Here is a 17,797-nt window from a genome sequence, read left to right as displayed (position 1 = left end):
TTTTTAAAATTTTTTAAATGTCTTTTGGTTTATTTGAAATTTTGGTTTTTTTTTTTTTTTTGAATTTTTAATTTCCACGTGGACCCCTTAATGACATGTGGCGCCAAGTCATTATCCACATGGGTGCCACGTTATCAGTTAATGGAAGACTTAACAGTCAGACTAACGGATGTATGAGACTGTCCCAAAATTAACACTTTAGGTATGATTCTGGGACGAAAAAAATTTCATGTACTAAATGTTGAAAACCACGAAACTTGAGGGTAGTAAACTGAGATTTATCCTATAATTAAATGGGGTGGACTGATTCATGATTCGAAAATGGGGTGGACTGAATTTTAAACCGAATTTTCGTAAGTTCAACTATCGAAAATTCTGCATGGTTTCGATGTTCTTATAGCATCTCCTAAATTCTATAAATCTTGTAAAACACTTATATTATCTATTTCGACATCTCCAATTACCTTCGTAGCTAGTAACTACAAGATATTTCTAAAAATTACAAACGGCTAAAGCATTAGAATTATAAGTTAACAACAATAGATTAGAATTTTTCCCTTGGAAAAAAATAAATTTGAAGTGGATGAAACACTTGTTTTAATAGAGAAGAGTAAATTACTAAATGTCGTCATTTGGCTCAACCGTCTCCAAGGATTTACAATCTATTTCACTGCAATGAGATATTTTTGGTTTCCAAAAAATTTTGTCAGTCTTGCGTTCGTTCCTGTCAAGTAAATGAGTTAATTTTCCATCGTTTGTCCAAAAAAAAAAAATGTGAGTTAATTTTGCACTGGATTCGGATCCGGATCCATTGACTTGTTTAAATTTAGGGGACCAAAATCATACATTAGTTTAGCTTCTTTTGTCTCTTTAGTTTTTGGTTTTAAAAGAACCTGAATTTCAAAAAAAAGGAAAAAGCAAAACAAAAAAAAAAAAGAAATCATGAAACGGGTATTGGGTTTGGTCACCGCGGGCCCATCTCTTCTTCACCGGGTATGCTTTTACTCTAAGCCTTCCCGTTAGGCAAACCTACATAGGGCCACACCGTAACGACTAACCCCGAGGACAATTTGGTCAATTCAACCACACCCTTCCCCTCTTCCCTTCCACCTGAAAACGCTTAATTAGACGGCGACGTCGAAGCTCCTGGACTGCTCCATCATCCTAGAGAGAGAGAGAGAGAGTTCTAGAGAGAGAAACTGTTCGCGTTCGAGTGTGAGCTTCTTCGTCTTCCTCCTCAGTACATGAACCCTAATTGACGGGACCCTAGAAAATCAGAGCTACAGAGAGAGAGAGAGAATGGTGGGGCCAACCCTGGTGGGTCTTCAAGACCACCTGAAGCTGGCGAGGGAGTACGCAATGGAAGGGCTCTACGACACCTCCCTGATCTTCTTTGACGGCGGCATTGCTCAGATCAACAAGTACATTTCTTGATTTCTGATTTTCTTCTTCTTCTTCCATTTCTTCTCATTTCTTCTCATTTCGTTACTGTTTTATCTGTTTGGGAGCAATTTCTTGAATTTTCTAGGTTTTTGGGTTAGAAATTGTTTTGAATTCGAGCTAATTGCTTAATGTATGGGGGATTTTCAAATTTTGTTGTATCTGTTTGATTCTTGCGACTCCAAGATTTGAATTTTCCAGGAAAATGCTCATTCTGTTTGGGATAATTTAACTGCGCATAAGGTGGAAAGAGAATTTATGGGCGTTCTTTGGAAAATTTCGCAACGATCCGAGGGGCCCATCACTTCTAATTTTCTGATTTGTATATGAAAATGAATAAATGGGAAAGGATTAGTTCTAGGGATTACTCATAGAATTTGAAAGAAACAGAATAAGGTGTATAAACTCATGAATGTATTTGGACTGCCCACCTAAAAAAGTTTTCAAATTTGATAGGAAGACAACTTCTATAAAGTCATAGTTCAAGATTTGAACAAGGTTGAGCAAAAATGTAACTTTATAACTTTATGATTATAATCTTGTCAGTAACATCATATTCCTACCATTATGCCCTTTATTAATCAACAAGGCAAGTTCTACAAGATAACCGTATTTTATTTTTTGAGGGGTAGGGGGCGATTTCCATGTGCCTCAGCACAAGCGGCGTACTTTGAATTGCCCTAACGCAAGATGCTTTGGATTTTTTTTCTGTGTATTTAATTTGCATGACAATGAAAAGTATAATAGTGAAGAGGATGATTTTTGCCCGTTCTCACTATTAAATAGAATTATAGCAATCCAAAGATTAATAAGACCAGAAAGAAGCTTTGTCATTTTCTTGTCCTATAAGATTTTCTAGCTGCTGTATTCTACCAAACAACTGGATGGGTCTTTGCCAGACTATAGTCCGCTTTTAATGTATCATGGGATGGAATTCTGTTATTTATAGGATTACTTTAGCCACTGTTCCTACCTAAGTCTACGTGCAATAAATTTGAATTTCTTATTTTGTTCTAGGCACCTAAACACGCTCGATGATCCATTGATTCGTGCGAAATGGATGAATGTAAAGAAAGCACTTTCTGAGGAAGCAGAGGTTGTGAAGCAATTAGATGCAGAGAGAAGTGCATTTAAGGATAATCCTGTGGGCCGGCGCCCTTCGTCACCTCCAATTCATGCTAAGTCGTCATTTGTTTTTCAACCCTTAGATGAATACCCAACTTCTTCTGGTTTTCCCATGGATGATCCTGATGTGTGGAGGCCACCAAGTCGGGACACTTCGGGTAGAAGACCTGGAAAGGCTGGCCAAGGTGGTATGAGGAAGTCACCACAAGATGCAACTTGGGCTCGTAGCTCTGCAACCAAAACAGGCACACCTGGCCGTGGTGCAAAGGCTGGTGGATCAAGTAGGACTAACTCAGGGGCTCGAACTTCTACTACTGGAAAGAAAGGCACTGGTTCTGGCAAATCTAGCAAGGCAGATTCAGCAGTAAGTTCAATCAAATGATATATTTCACTGTACTATATTTAGTTCGTTAATGTATTTGGATACCAGGATTATTTTTGAAGCGAAAGGCGCTGATCTTTACTTTTGCAAATACCTATCACTAGTTAATTAAGTTGTGGTAAAAACATTTATCTTATACTCTAATATTTTGCTTCATTTAAAGACAGGGTTATGACCTTGTATTGTAGTTGTTTGCATCAAAGTTGGAATCTTTGGTTTTGGTACCTTTCATTGTCCAGCTTACTGATTTGTTTTTGGAATTTATAGAATGGTGATGTTGAAGATGGAAAGTCGAAGAGGTCACAGTATGAGGGACCTGATCCTGATTTGGCTGAAATGCTTGAGAGGGACGTACTGGAAACCAGTCCTGGAGTGAGATGGGATGATGTTGCTGGTTTACAAGAAGCAAAGAGACTTTTAGAGGAAGCCGTTGTGCTTCCTTTGTTAATGCCGGAATATTTTCAGGTATCATTGAATGGTTAAAACCAAATTAAGATAATAGTATATTGCATCATTTTTAGTCTCTTTGGCATGAATGGCATCAATTAATGGTTAGGGTTTCCTTGTGAAGTTGGGTACCTGGCTTTTGGCATGTGATCTTTTCTATGGTACCACATAGCTTTGGTTAAGAAGCAGCACTTCCTCAGGACCTACTTTGAATTTGTAACACTTTTGGAGCTACTTTTTGAATGGTTCATGTCTTTTATGGAGATGATTTGACAACATTTACATAGGGAAAATGAAAATAGTTACATTAATATGTCCCAATAGTAATTTCACAATTCTACATTTCACCGAAGCAATTGATTCTTTTTCTACATGCTGAAATGTCTCGATCCTGATAGGCCATTTCACACATTGAATTTATTGCTTCTTGGATTGTAGGGAATTAGGAGGCCATGGAAGGGTGTTCTAATGTTCGGTCCTCCTGGAACTGGGAAGACGTTACTTGCTAAAGCTGTTGCTACTGAGTGTGGCACAACTTTTTTCAATGTCTCCTCTGCTACTTTAGCTTCAAAATGGCGTGGAGAGAGTGAACGTATGGTACGGTGCTTATTTGATCTTGCAAGAGCTTATGCGCCAAGTACCATCTTCATTGATGAAATTGATTCACTCTGCAATTCCCGGGGGTAAGATTTTATTTCAGTTTTACTTAAAAGAGCTTATTGCATGTATGTTACGTTTGTTGCATGTTTTGTTTTAAACTGTATATCTTCCTGTTTTTAACATTTCAATTGTAAAATTCATTGTAATGTGGGATTTTTCCTTATGCTGACCTAAATTGAAAATATCCATTTGTCTAGGGCATCAGGGGAGCATGAGTCATCCAGAAGGGTGAAATCTGAACTTCTAGTTCAGGTAGATGGGGTCAACAATACTGGTACGAATGAAGATGGTACTCGTAAAGTAGTGATGGTTTTGGCAGCTACTAACTTCCCATGGGACATAGATGAGGCACTCAGGTTGGTCCTCATCTTGTTGTATTTAAGTTTCAGACTCCTAACTGCTCTTCAAACTTTGAGTTGGAAAGAGTGGTAGGCTTAAAAAACACTTGACAATGCCTGTTCAGTCTTGATATTTCTAACCCGATGTTATTCATTCAGGAGGAGGCTGGAGAAACGTATATATATTCCCCTACCAAATTTTGAGAGCCGTAAAGCACTTATTCGGATAAATATGAAAACTGTCGAGGTACTGCAGTTACTGATATTCTATTATGGTTATATTATGCATTTTGCACCTTAATTCTATACCTTTCTGTAACTTCATTGTAATTCTGTCACGGCTTAATAACTTAATATGGCTCACATGGTGTCTTCTTATGCTATTAAGGTGGTGATACCAATTAGAAAATGAAAATAGAATAAAAGCATGTGGCATCTTCAACGGCGGGACAGCAAAATCACTAATTTCCTGGGGTTTTTGGTTTTTGTTTATCATATAGATGGACAATTAGAATCTAAGATGTGTCAGGGAATTCATTTTGTAATTTGAACAAGTAAAATGTCTGTAGTAACGTCATAAAGATAAGAAACAAATGATATATATATATATATATATTTTTTATCCTAGATAAATTAAATCTAAAAAATGCTTCTGATGCATCAGGTGGCCCCTGACGTAGATATGGATGCTGTGGCTCGTCGAACAGAGGGATATAGTGGTGATGATCTCACAAACGTTTGCAGGGATGCTTCCTTGAATGGGATGAGGCGCAAAATAGCTGGAAAGACACGTGATGAGATTAAGAGCATGTCCAAGGATGATATATCAAAGGATCCTGTTGCCATGTGTGACTTCGAAGAAGCCTTGGCGAAGGTCCAACGGAGTGTTTCTCAAGCTGATATTGAACGGCATGAGAAATGGTTTCACGAATTCGGATCAGCATAAAGTTTATCAACTCATATTGCGGGTGATGGATTGTTGCAGTGCATGGTCGAGTTTCCGAGGGATTGGCTTGTTGTCCGTGACATTCCCATTTGAGTTTAGGCAGAAATTAGTTGGTGTACCCCAAAGCGTTGGAAAGGTGTCAGTGTTGTGCTATTTTGTATCTGTAACCGTGTATGTGCATAGAATCTGCTTTTCGCAGAGCTTATTTAAATTTTTATCCATGCTAATACACTCCAAATTTCATTCAGCGATTTATAACTAGACATTCAGTGAAAAGAACGATGCAACATCCATGTGATTTAGTGTATGTGCTATCATCCAAACATTGGTCTTATGGACCGATTCCCTAACCAAGACCCAAGTTATCAGAGGGCGTATATCATGATGAACGAACAAATAGATTACAAAACTAGAAATATTATTGATATCAAACACTACAAAATCGTTGAGACGGCTACATAAACTCGAAGAGGTTACATTCTGACTAACTTGTTATTCATACTAAACTATAAGTTATATCTATAGAGAGCAAAACCTCGAAACCCTAATTCTCATGGGCTAGGCCTAAACTAACAAGCAAACCCAAATAATCAAATAACCATAAACTACTAATATTTTCCAACACCCTGTCAAACTCATGGCGGTACACGACAAGAGTTTGCCAACAAGTAGATGTGGATGCAAGTTCCATTATGCTAATTCGATGCCAAGTCCAATACGAAATTCCATCCATGCAAGTGCAAGATTTCAAATGCCAATACCAGTGTCAATACTAGTGCAAGATTCCAATGCCAGTGCTAGTGCCAGTGCAAGATCAATACCAATACTAGTGCAAACTTTTCCAATGCCAATTGTGAGCTTCCAAACAAACCTAAATAAACAAACAAAAAATCCAACTTTTGCAACATCACTCGAGTGGTCACCAGTCCAAGCACTCGAGCAATCGTTGCGGTGAGCAACAACAGACAAGCCAAACAACATCAACAAACTCATTGTGGGCCTGCAACTTCAAACAACAGGTGGACCCCAAAGAGCTCTAACCACCAAATTGTTTTGGGAACTTTAACGAAAAACTCCCGGTACTGTTCACTTTAACGAAAAACCACATTTTTACACTAAAAAGTCAATCTTGGTACTATTCACTTTACCCTTTATTTTGTCCTTATCGTTAAAACTCAAAGTTTTCAAACCATTTTCATTAGTTTTCCTAATATTTTTTTCCCTTGCCCGTGTGGGGCTTTTTTTTTTTTTTATTTTATTTTATTTTGTTTTTTTTCCCTTCTTATTTTCTCCTTTGTCCCCTTTTTCCCTTATGTGCAAACAAGTGCAGGAACTTTAGTGCAAAACACGCGGGGTGCAAAGGGTGCGGATGCAGTGCAAGAAACGATGTGGTGATGCAGCTGATGAGATGCAGATCAGAGCGGCGGCGATGCGGGTGGTGCAGGTATGTGGTCATGACAGTGGAGATGGATCCAGATGAGGAAACGGTGTGGGATACGTGCAGTTGCGCGACGGTGGTGTGAAGGTGGTGTTGAATGGTGGTGGTTTTAGATCAGTGGATAGCTGTAGATACGTGTTTATTAAATCAGCTTTGCAGGAACCAGAAGTTCAAGTGGAGACGAACTCGATTCAAGTGGGTCTTGGGTCTGGACTTCGTCTACAGGTGCGGGTGATCAAGACAAATACGGATTGCGGGGAAGGAGCAGAAGGCCATCATGCAAACCAAATTTTTTCTAAAACAGACCTTTTTTTTCTTTCTTACAAACTATAAATCAGACAACTATTTGGTGGATAAGCATGGAAGCTGGATTAGATGCATTGCAGCTGAAGAATGAAAGAAGGAAATGGACGTTCGAATGGTCGAAGTGTTAGATTAGTTGAATTTCAAATAATGTAATGAACAGACAAGATTATAACATCTCTACGGTGTATATCTTGCCACGTGTCTAGTTTGTTAGGAGTTAAATAAAAGCATGTGATGTGAACGTGATCATAGTCACGCTGCAAGCGTGTGTGGGTATGCAATGGCTATAAATCCCACCATGTATGCCGACATTGATGGATCGAATCCAACCTAGATTCGAGGAGCAATGCACTCATTCTCTCTCTAAAGTTCATCTCTGATATTCAATCTTTGAATTCATTTCAATTACTTGTTGAATTGATTACAAATACATAGAGAAATTTTGCTGAAAAGTAGCTTAAACACTAACATGGCCTCAGAGCCAGGTTTGGATTTGAATATGAGAATGAATATGTGAGTGTTCATCTGGGTTTTTAACGAAGAACTCAGAAGCATAAAAATGGTTGGATCTAGCATCGATCTTTGTGCACTAGTATTCACGGGAGTCAATTATGAATTATGGTATAACAAAATGAAGACTATATTCAAGTAGGCCTGTCAATTCCTGACACGACCCGATAACCCAACACGACACGACACGACACGACACGACACGAAATTAACAGGTGTTCGGGTCGACACGATAACAAATTGAGTCGTTATCGGGTAACCCGATAAGTACCTGTTAAGATAACGGGTTGGTTCGGGTATACACGTGGGTAACACGATACACGATAAGCAGAATATTAATTTAATAATTTTATAACCCTAAAAAAATACTATAATAATTATATATTCGGGTATACACGTGGATAACACGATACACGATAAACAGAATATTAATTTAACAATTTTATACCCCTTAAAAAAATACTATAATAATTATATATATATTAAATTAACTATAATAATTATAATAATTATATATACTATAATAATTATACCCCCAAAATATTAACTATAATAATTATATATATATATATATTAAATTTAAAATTAAATTTTATACCCCTAAAAACTATAATAATTAATATGCAACTGCCCTTTGAAGAAAAAGGGAGGGAAAAAGTTTTTTTTTTTTTAAAAAAAAAAGGAGGGAAAGAAGAAAATTATAAGAAAAGGAAACAAAAAAGAGAGGGAAAGATGGGTGTAGTGGTATTTTGCTTGCTACTAGTAGGGCGGGTTTTTCCACCGTGGTCTCTCAAGTGTGCACTTGTTAGGATAAGATCCGACAGCTGTGTTTCTGACACGTGTATGTCATTTACCTCTCTCTCCCCTTTTTTTTCTTGAGAAAATTTTCATTGTAACGGGAACACAAATAGTACACCATGTGTTTTAATAGAAGTGGTGATAAATTTTATTTTTTAAGTTATTAACTTTTTATCACACATATCTCACTATTTTTATAATGACACGTGATGTATTACTCCATGTACCGGTCAATTATACGTACAAAATAAATAGATTTAAATCTACTTAATAAATATATATATATATATATATATATATAGTTATATACCATTGAACTAGATGGGATACGAATTATACAAAACTAATTTTAATGATCCAACCGTCAAACTTGTTGGTATATGCTTCGACATCGCATCAGCAAAAAATTGCAAAAAAAAAAGATTCAGAGATCAAGTAAGGGGACAAAACTTTTCGATAGTTATAAATGAAAATGATGATTTAACGGTTATTTTAACTCTGATTTTGATGATTTTTTCACAGTTACACTCTTTGACCCTATACGAATACAATGAATGAATTTGATCTTCAATTTAAAATATTTACACTAGTAGATACCACAAAATCTTATGTTTTACATAATGAAAGTATAAATAAACTCTAAGTGTTAGTGAATCTATTGTTTTGATAGGATATGCACCCTACGAAACTAATTTCAACGATCCAAACCTTCAAACTTGTTTCTATATGCTTCGAGATCACATACGCCAAAAATCACAAAAAACAAACATTCAGAGATTAAGTAACAGGATAAAACTTATTGACGGTTATAAACGAAAAATCACGATTTAACGGTTATTTTAACTCCGATTTTGATGATTTTTTACAGCTACACTCCTTGACCCTATATGAATACAATGAATAAACTCGATCTTCAATTTAAAATATTTACACTAGTGGATACCACAAAATCTTATGTTATATTTAATGAAAGTATAAATAAACTCTAAGTGTTGGTGAATATATTGTTTTGTTTGATGGGATATGCATCTTACGAAACTAATTTCAACGATCCAAACCGTCAAACTTGTTTCTATATGCTTCAAGATAGTATACGCCAAAAATCGCAAAAAACAAACATTCAGAGATCAAGTAACGAGACAAAACATTTCGACGATTATAAATGAAAATCACTATTTAACGGTTATTTTAACTTTGATTTTGATGATTTTTTATAGCTACACTTCTTGACCCTATATGAATACAATGAATGAACTTGATTTTCAATTTAAAATATTTACACTAGTAGATATCACAAAATCTTATGGTATATGAAAAGTGTTAGTGAATTTATATATTAAATTAAATTTAAAAAATTGGTGACCATTGGATTGGATTTTGGATCATCTTCTCTTCTCAGACAGACTTCTCGAATCTCTCCCGCTCAGATCTGCATCTCCCTCGCCTTCGCAAGTCGCAACCTTCCTCCTCATCCTCTTTCGTGTAGTGGCCCTCTCTGTGAACTTCAGCTCTGCATCTCCATTCAAGGTTCGATCTGTATTTTGTATTTTGTAGTGCCTGATTGTGATTGTGTGTGGCGGCTGTAGCCTCTCGGTCTCACTCTGTGAACTTCGCGACCTTCCTCCTCACCCTCTTTCAAGCATGATTGTCCTCAGATTTATTGTATGTTAGGGGATATGCTGTAGCAGCTTCCATTAATCCATTTAACTTAATTAAAATTAACAATTTAACACCAACCCATTTCTTCTTCGTATAAAAAAACGACATGGGAATCATCGTCGTACTATGAACTCACCTCCATCGCCATACTATGAACTCACCTCCATCGCCATGGCTGACTTGCTTCCCAGCTCGGTTTTTCTGATGAGCTTCCAAAAAAAATAAAAAAAATAAAAAAAAACTAACAAACACTGTTTAGTATGGGGGTGTAGGTTTGTTGTTTTAATATTATACATGTGCATAACTCTTGTAGTCATTATTATAACGATTAATACAATGATGCCTCAGATTTTTTGTGGTGAATTTATATTGAATTGAACAAATATTACATGAATTTCTCTTATTGCAGCACATATGCATGAATCAAAGTAGTTAAATGATTACAATTCAGCATGGGGGATTAGGTAGCTAGATTTAACCTGCACCAAGAGCATGTGTATTTTTTTAGGCTCTTATTTTCGAATGTAGATGTAGTACTTAAACAACAAATGTATTTTAATGTTTTGAAGTAATATTTATGTGGCAATGTGTGGTATGTGCAAATTTAAGATTTTTTTTTTTTTTTTTCTTAACGGGTCATAACTGGTCGGGTCACTTTACCCGTTGGGTAAAGTGACCCGACCTGTTAAAGACCCGTTAAGATAATAGGTGTGACACGACATAATCCGTTAAGATAACAGATGTTACACTAAAACGACACGAACACGACAGACACGACCCGTTTGCCAGGCCTATATTCAAGTCTCACAATCTGTGGAGCTTTGTTGAAGATGGCTTCACATTATCGAAGGAAGGGAAGGAGACAGATGAGAAGCAAATTCTTACTGATTAGGATCTCATCTCCAGAGATGCAAAAGTGTTGGGATTGATACAAGGAGTTGTGAGTGATGAGATCTTTTCCAGAATCGTAAATCAAGAGACTGCAAAGGGTGTTCTTAAGCAAGAATTCAAGAGTGATGCTTAAGTTATGATTGCGAAATTACAAGGTATTCGTGGTGATTTTGAATATGCTAGGATGAGAAATAATAAATCTCTCTCTGATTATCTAGCTAGATTATATGCTCCTGTGAATAAGATGAAGATGTTTGATGAAACTTTGCTAAACAAGAGACTAGTTGAGAAAATGTTAATTAGTTTGACTCTTGCATATAATAACATTGTGTCTGTCGTTGAGGGAACTAAGAAATTGGACGAGATTGATCCAAATGAGGTTGTTGATCCAAATGAGGTTGTTGGAACTTTGAAATGATTTGAGTAAAGGTTGAAAAGGCATACTAAAGATGAGGAAGTGAATGATAAGGTGTCTAACAATCTTAGTATTCAAAACAAAAGTGGATCACAGACCACTGGGTACAAGGGGAAGAAGCCTTTCAAATTTAGAGATGAGATGGGTGATTTTAAGGCTAATGATAGGCCTCAATATGCTACCAAACCTTGGTTTGACAAGGAGAACACAAGAAAGGCACGTAAAATCTGTGGGAATGCACACTATGGTGAATGCATGTTTAAGGGAAAGACAAAGTGTCACAATTGTGGCATATTTAATCACTTTGCCAGAGATTGTAGAAGTAAACTAGTTTAACAGGTTCAAGTGGCACAACAAATGGAGGAGGAAACCTCTATGTTCTTTGCTTGTAATTCTGCTGCAATAGTCAAAAGTGAGCATGTTTGGTATATTGACAGTGGATGCAGCAATCACATGACTTCACATGAGTCTATGTTGATTAATCTGGACATAAGTGTTTCAACAAGAATCAAAATGGGTAATGGACATATTGTTCAAGCTAGTGCAAAAGGAACCTTAGTGATTGAAACCAAGAAAGGTACCAGACATAATAAAGAAGTAATGCTAGTGCCAAGAATGGATGAAATCTCCTATGTGTGGGGCAAATGATGTAGCATGGTTATTTCTTATTATTTGGAGATGACCAGGTTGCAATCTTTGACAATAGACGCTTGAAGAGTCATGTTGTTATAATACATATGACTGGTAATAGGTGCTTTCCACTACTTATGGAGGATATGAATGGTTCTGCACTAAAAGCTAGTATTGAGGGTGATGTTTGGGAGTGGCACAAAAGGTTGAGGCATTTGAATTTTAATAGCTTGTAATTATTGTTTGATAAAGAAACGGTGTTAGGTCTACCCAAACTCAAGAAATCAACTGGTGACTGTGAAGAGTGTATTGCTAGAAAACAGCACAAAGATGAGAGTTGTTTTAGAGAGCAAGCAAGCCTCTGGAACTGGTTCACTCAGATGTGTGTGGGCCAATGCAAGTTACAACATTTGGAGGGAACATATATTTCTTGACATTCATTGATGATGCCACCAGAATGTGCTGGGTTTATATCCTAAATCACAAATCAGAAGTGTTCAAAGTGTTCAAGAAATTCAAAGCCATGGTTGAATTGCAGAGTGGCAACAAAATTCTAAAGTTAAGAAGTGACAGAGGTGGAGAATACAATTCTCATGAGTGTATTCAATTTTGTGAAGACTTAGGGCTTGAGAGACAGTTTATTATGGCTTATTCTCCACAACAAAATGGTATTGCTGAGAGGAAGAACATAACCATTGTTGAAATGGCTTAAGAGTATGCTTCATGACAAGCATTTACCCTATGAGTTTTGGGGAGAATATGTTAACACAACAATTTACTCAACAGATGTCCAACAAAGGTTGTGGAACACAACTCCATTTGAAGCTTTCAGTGGCAAGAAGCCAGGTATTCAACATTTAAAGGTGTTTGGATGTATCTGTTTTGGCCACATACCTGGACAATTAAGGCAGAAACTTGATGAATCCTCTATGAAAGGTATCTTTGTTGGATATGGAAAGATGGAGAAGAGATACATGATCTACAACTTGATTACCAAAAAGATATTTATGTCTAGAAGTGTTGTATTTGATGATAAGGGTACTTGGAGTTGGAATGCAAAAAATGGTGAGAAACTATCATTTCCTGTTAATCTGAATTTACCTGAGATTGATTCATTACCATTGAGAGATGATATTCAACTAGAAAGGAGTGATTGTGTAACTCAAAGAGTCACTGATTCTCAAACTGAGAGTGGTGAATCCAGTTCTGCTAAAACCACACCAGTTAAAGAAAAGTTACTAAGTGAAATATATGCTAGATGCAATGTTAGCATGATTGAACCAGCATGCTTCACTGATGCAGTCACTGATGTAGCTTGGAGGAAAGCAATGGATGCTGAAATCAAGATGATAGAGAAAAACAAGACCTGGAAATTGGTTGATAGACCATCATGCAAACCTATTATTAGAGTGAAGTGGATATAGAATACCAAATCGATTATGGATGGGACAATTCAGAAACACAAGGCAAGACTTGTTGCCAAGGGTTATACACAGAAGCTTGGTGTTGATTTCAGTGAAACTTTTGCTCCTGTTGCAAGATTGGATACCATTAGTACTTTTAGGGTGCGTTTGTTGCACCGGACCGTCTCGGACTGGACTAGCTGCAGGGACTAAGTTGGACCGGCTTAGACTAGACTAAGCTGGACTAACTTAGTGAAGCGTTTGGTGCAGTGTCGGACTAAGAAGCAAGATAATGAAAACAGGATTATTCACCATATTTGTGTTTGCTTAGACTAGGATTACATTATTGTTCTATTTTAATAGCTCCAATACATGTGTCCAACGCCCTAAAAATTGGAGGGTTTGGAATTGGAATTGGGGTTGGCATAGGTGTAGCAACATTGAAATTGAAATGGGAGTAACAATCTTACAAATTACTACAAATATTTGGGCACATTGCCCTGAGTTTAATCTCCTGAATTGTTATTGTAATCAATCCACAACTTGCCCTTAAGTTGATTTAATTTGTCTTCTTATCACACATTAAACGTCATTAGCCATCAAATACTTATATCAACATAACTTGATCCAAGGATTTCTTAGTCCGACAAATACATCATTCACTAAATTTTCATCCAGGATATTTTACAAAATGCCAGTTAACTATAGTATAGCATTCCAAAGTAGATCTCCATACTTTACAAAATCATAGTTAACATTAGCCAAAATACCTCATAGTGCAAAGCTAAGTTAGAAGCCATAACCTAAGATTGTACGATTAATAAAATACATCCATGTCTAAGGGCACCACATAATATACTCATCCGCTTGCTTTGTCGCTTAAAAGCCTTTGGACGAACACTTTCTTGAGTCCCGAATTGATTGCCCTGAACACTCCCACATTTTGTGGTTTTTCCAAAATAAGAGTCAATGCATCAATTTGATCCATAGGAGAAAGACCCATTGCTTCAAGTTCGTTAGCTATGTCAGTATGATTTGCAGTACCTTGAACTAAAGCTTCAGTTACCATTTGCATCCTCTTCCCACTTCCAACATAAAATTCTTTCAGTCCACTAATAATTGCCTCGGTTCCATCACTTGAATTTCCCATAGCTCTTTTCCTCTTTCTTTGGCTATTTTCAGATGGGGTGCTTTGTTGGCTTTGTTGGTTCATTGAAGATACAACATTTTCACCTCCAATATCACTTGCACCAACCTGAACATGACTTTGTTCCTCCATCATTTCAGCAGGGGTTTCGGCTACATTACCCGTAGCCCGATCTTTTCCAAATATATATGCAAATCTATCGTACAGTGGAAAAGGTTTGCTTCTCCATCCATCAGCTTCTTTATTTTTCTAAGATTATATCAACATAGCAAAACTAAAATTTAGCATGCATAACAAATATAGCAGCAAGAATATAACTAATGTATAAATAAAATAGGATATGAACCTGCACATAAGTTTGCCATGCGTCATCACTGTCAACTTCAACGCACTTTTTGACATCATTCCATGCAAATCCACTTGTGTTTATCATGTCAAGGACCAAACTATATGTTTTTTTTCCATTTCTTCAACTTTGACTCAATATGTGGAGTTGCCTTTATATTTGAATTAGGACATAAAACATTGACAGCTTTCGCTATTTCAATCAAAGTACCTTGTTTGAAAGCACCTGTGTCACATCGTTGCTTCTGAGCAACAAAATCCTCAAGAACGGATAGTAATACTTCTTCCTCAAATGCTTCCCATTTACGCCTTCTTCCTTTTGGCTCTTGAGAAGCATTCAAATTAATGTGGTTATCCATACCTAAACAAAAAATATTTGAATGTACTAAAATACAATACAAAGAATCAATTTGCATAATATCCAATCAATTTGCATAATATCCAATTAATTTGCATACCATCCAATCAATAAATCAAACGACATTCACTGATGAGCAATGTAATCATTTTAATAATATCCAACATATGCATGATAAAAAGGAAAACTAAAATAAAATCTTATCAATAACACATATAGCTAGTTCGGTTGCTGGTTCCTAATTGCTCTCCACTCATTATACATTTCCTGAGCCATGGCATTCCTCTTTGCAGTCCACTGGTCAGATGTTTCAACACTACCAACATATTCACCTTCTTCTGTATTTTGTCCATCTTCTATTATTGGCACATTCTCTATTGGATCTACAGACATCTCTTGCCTAATAAGATTGTGTAGTAGGCAACAAGCGGTAATTATTCGACCTTGTGTCCTTATCGGATAGAAAGATGGACTCCTTAGTATCCCCCACCTTCCTTTTAGCAAGCCAAAACAACGTTCAATTACATTCCTTGCCTTAGAATGCTTCATGTTAAAAATATTCTTCCTTATTAGAAGGTGTTCGTCCCTCCCATTCAGATAAATGATAAGGTATTCCTCTATAGGGTGCAAGGAATCCTTCACCATTTGTATAACCACCATCTACAAGGTAATAATAACCTAATAAAAAAAAAAGACCTTATATTAGTATTTTGTAGTTCACAAACAAAACTAGACCTAACTTACAAAGTTGAGACTAACTAATAGTCTTACCCGCTGGTACCTTAAAACCATTAGGCCTAGTAATTGCATCATGTAGCACTCTAGAGTCTGATGCGGAACCCTCCCACCCCGGAAACACATATATGAACTGCATATCTCCTGAACACACACCTAATACATTAGTTGCGACTCGACCCTTTCTAGTTCGGTATCTTGGTTTGTCAATTTCAGGTACATGCACATCAATGTGTGTTCCATCTAATGCTCCCAAGCAATTCTAAACAAAAAAATAAGCTTTTGTTAATTTATACAAGGGAATGAAGAGTTAAAGCTTAGGGAAAATGAAAATAATTATCAACATACCTTAAAACATCGCCACCTAGGATCTGTAGAATCAATAGGCACAGGTTGAGGGACTTTTAGTAGGATACCTTGTAATCGCAAAATTCCTTGCAATACAATATTGAAATACCTACTTATAGTCTCTCCCGACCTATAAAATCTACCACCAACACTACGATTCTTAGTATGATGTGCTAGTATTTGTAAAGTCAAACACACCTATTCCTCTACAGAGACCAAACCATCCGTTTTTACCCTCCCATCTTGACGAAGTAAGTCACATAATATGCCAAAAGTCCTTCTATCCATTCTCAATTCGTTGACACATTCAACATAGTATTCCCTATTATACCATTCAGATAACACAAACTAATCTCTCGTCTACCAAGTGAACGGTTAGTCAAGGTGCGTCGTTCAACATGTCTCTATTTTGCCCTTAGCATCAGCAACACAAGAATCGTACAAATGCAAATCGTCTCTAAATGAGACATCTCTAACAATAAGATCAATAAAAGCTTCCTTCGATCCATATCTATCCAAACAAAAAAAAAAAAAAGGAAAAAACAATTAAGGACATTATGGTACTGCACACTTTCCATCTGGCACAAAGAACAAACCAAATAATATAATCTAGCTATGCTATATCAACTGATAAAACAACATTACCGCAAATATCAAAAGAAAACTGAAACAAGTACAAAGTTTCTAGGTATACTTATAAAGCCAATTCAAGAAGCCCCGAAAAAATGTGTTAAAATAGAGAGCCATTCAGCTATAATATTTCATTGGAAAGACAGAAAAGTGTCATTATTGTGTTTACATCCAACATCAAAGTAGCTACATACCATGGTGAGGCTAACTCCTAGAACTGTCGAGAACGACATCACTGATAAACATTTCCAAAGATTGAATTCCTATCAGTATATAAGTTCTATAAACAACAAAATGGATCCATACAACATTCGATTACCTTCCTTCGACAAACCAAAATAAAATTTGAGTATATTAAGAACACAGCAAGCTAAGCAGGCTACTTCTACCAAGGTTGCAGATTGACAGTGAATTTTAGTGAAGTTCAGATGCTCTAATCAATCTCAAGTACCCTTATGTATGTAATATTTACTGTTATTAAGGGTGATGGAAATAAGGCTCCAGAGCAATCTGCCCCACAGAAGGCTCCATGGAAATAAGGCTCCATGGGGCATGCACATCTCAATCTGCCCCATAGAAGGCTCCAGAGCAAGAAGCTCCCAATCCACAAGGAAGCGATGGGATCAGAAGGATGAGCTTGCGGTGCAATTGGCACACAAGTATGCTAATATTCCAATGGCGGACTACAATGCAGCTTGCTCGGTGACAAGCAAAGATGGGCTGAAGTTGGTGTTGGCAGAATGGAAGAAGAAATTTGGTTGAAATCATGTTTGTGGTTTGTGGAGGTTTGATATCATGGTTTTGTTTTTGTTTTTTTTTTTTTTTTCTTAAATCTAATTATTACAC

General features: G+C 36.6%; 1 protein-coding gene and 2 pseudogenes across 1 annotated transcript; 1 reads left to right on the top strand and 2 right to left on the bottom strand.

Moving 5' to 3' along the window:
• Positions 1–1,098: 1,098 nt before the first annotated feature.
• On the top strand, positions 1,099–5,585 carry LOC137708766 (katanin p60 ATPase-containing subunit A1-like). Its single transcript, XM_068447919.1, has 7 exons — positions 1,099–1,421; positions 2,458–2,929; positions 3,215–3,412; positions 3,833–4,077; positions 4,252–4,410; positions 4,552–4,639; positions 5,057–5,585. The coding sequence occupies exons 1-7, from the start codon at positions 1,300–1,302 to the stop codon at positions 5,336–5,338; spliced, it is 1,566 nt and encodes a 521-aa protein (XP_068304020.1). The 5' UTR covers positions 1,099–1,299; the 3' UTR covers positions 5,339–5,585.
• An 8,407-nt stretch (positions 5,586–13,992) lies between these two features.
• On the bottom strand, positions 13,993–15,239 carry LOC137708768 (uncharacterized; annotated as a pseudogene).
• Positions 15,240–15,454: 215 nt separating this feature from the next.
• LOC137708963 (protein ANTAGONIST OF LIKE HETEROCHROMATIN PROTEIN 1-like) lies at positions 15,455–17,184 on the bottom strand (annotated as a pseudogene).
• Positions 17,185–17,797: the final 613 nt, after the last annotated feature.

The sequence above is a fragment of the Pyrus communis genome, chromosome 11, assembly GCF_963583255.1.
Source record: "Pyrus communis chromosome 11, drPyrComm1.1, whole genome shotgun sequence".
Classification (NCBI taxonomy): domain Eukaryota; kingdom Viridiplantae; phylum Streptophyta; class Magnoliopsida; order Rosales; family Rosaceae; genus Pyrus; species Pyrus communis.
This window is presented reverse-complemented; position numbering and strand designations above follow the sequence as displayed.

Excerpts from the sequence above, each read along its gene's own strand:
- LOC137708766 (XM_068447919.1), top strand. The coding sequence starts at position 1,300 with ATGGTGGGGCCAACCCTGGTGGGTCTTCAAGACCACCTGAAGCTGGCG. Across the intron at positions 1,422-2,457 it reads GGCATTGCTCAGATCAACAA|GCACCTAAACACGCTCGATG; the intron begins GTACATTTCTTG and ends ATTTTGTTCTAG. Across the intron at positions 4,411-4,551 it reads GACATAGATGAGGCACTCAG|GAGGAGGCTGGAGAAACGTA; the intron begins GTTGGTCCTCAT and ends TTATTCATTCAG.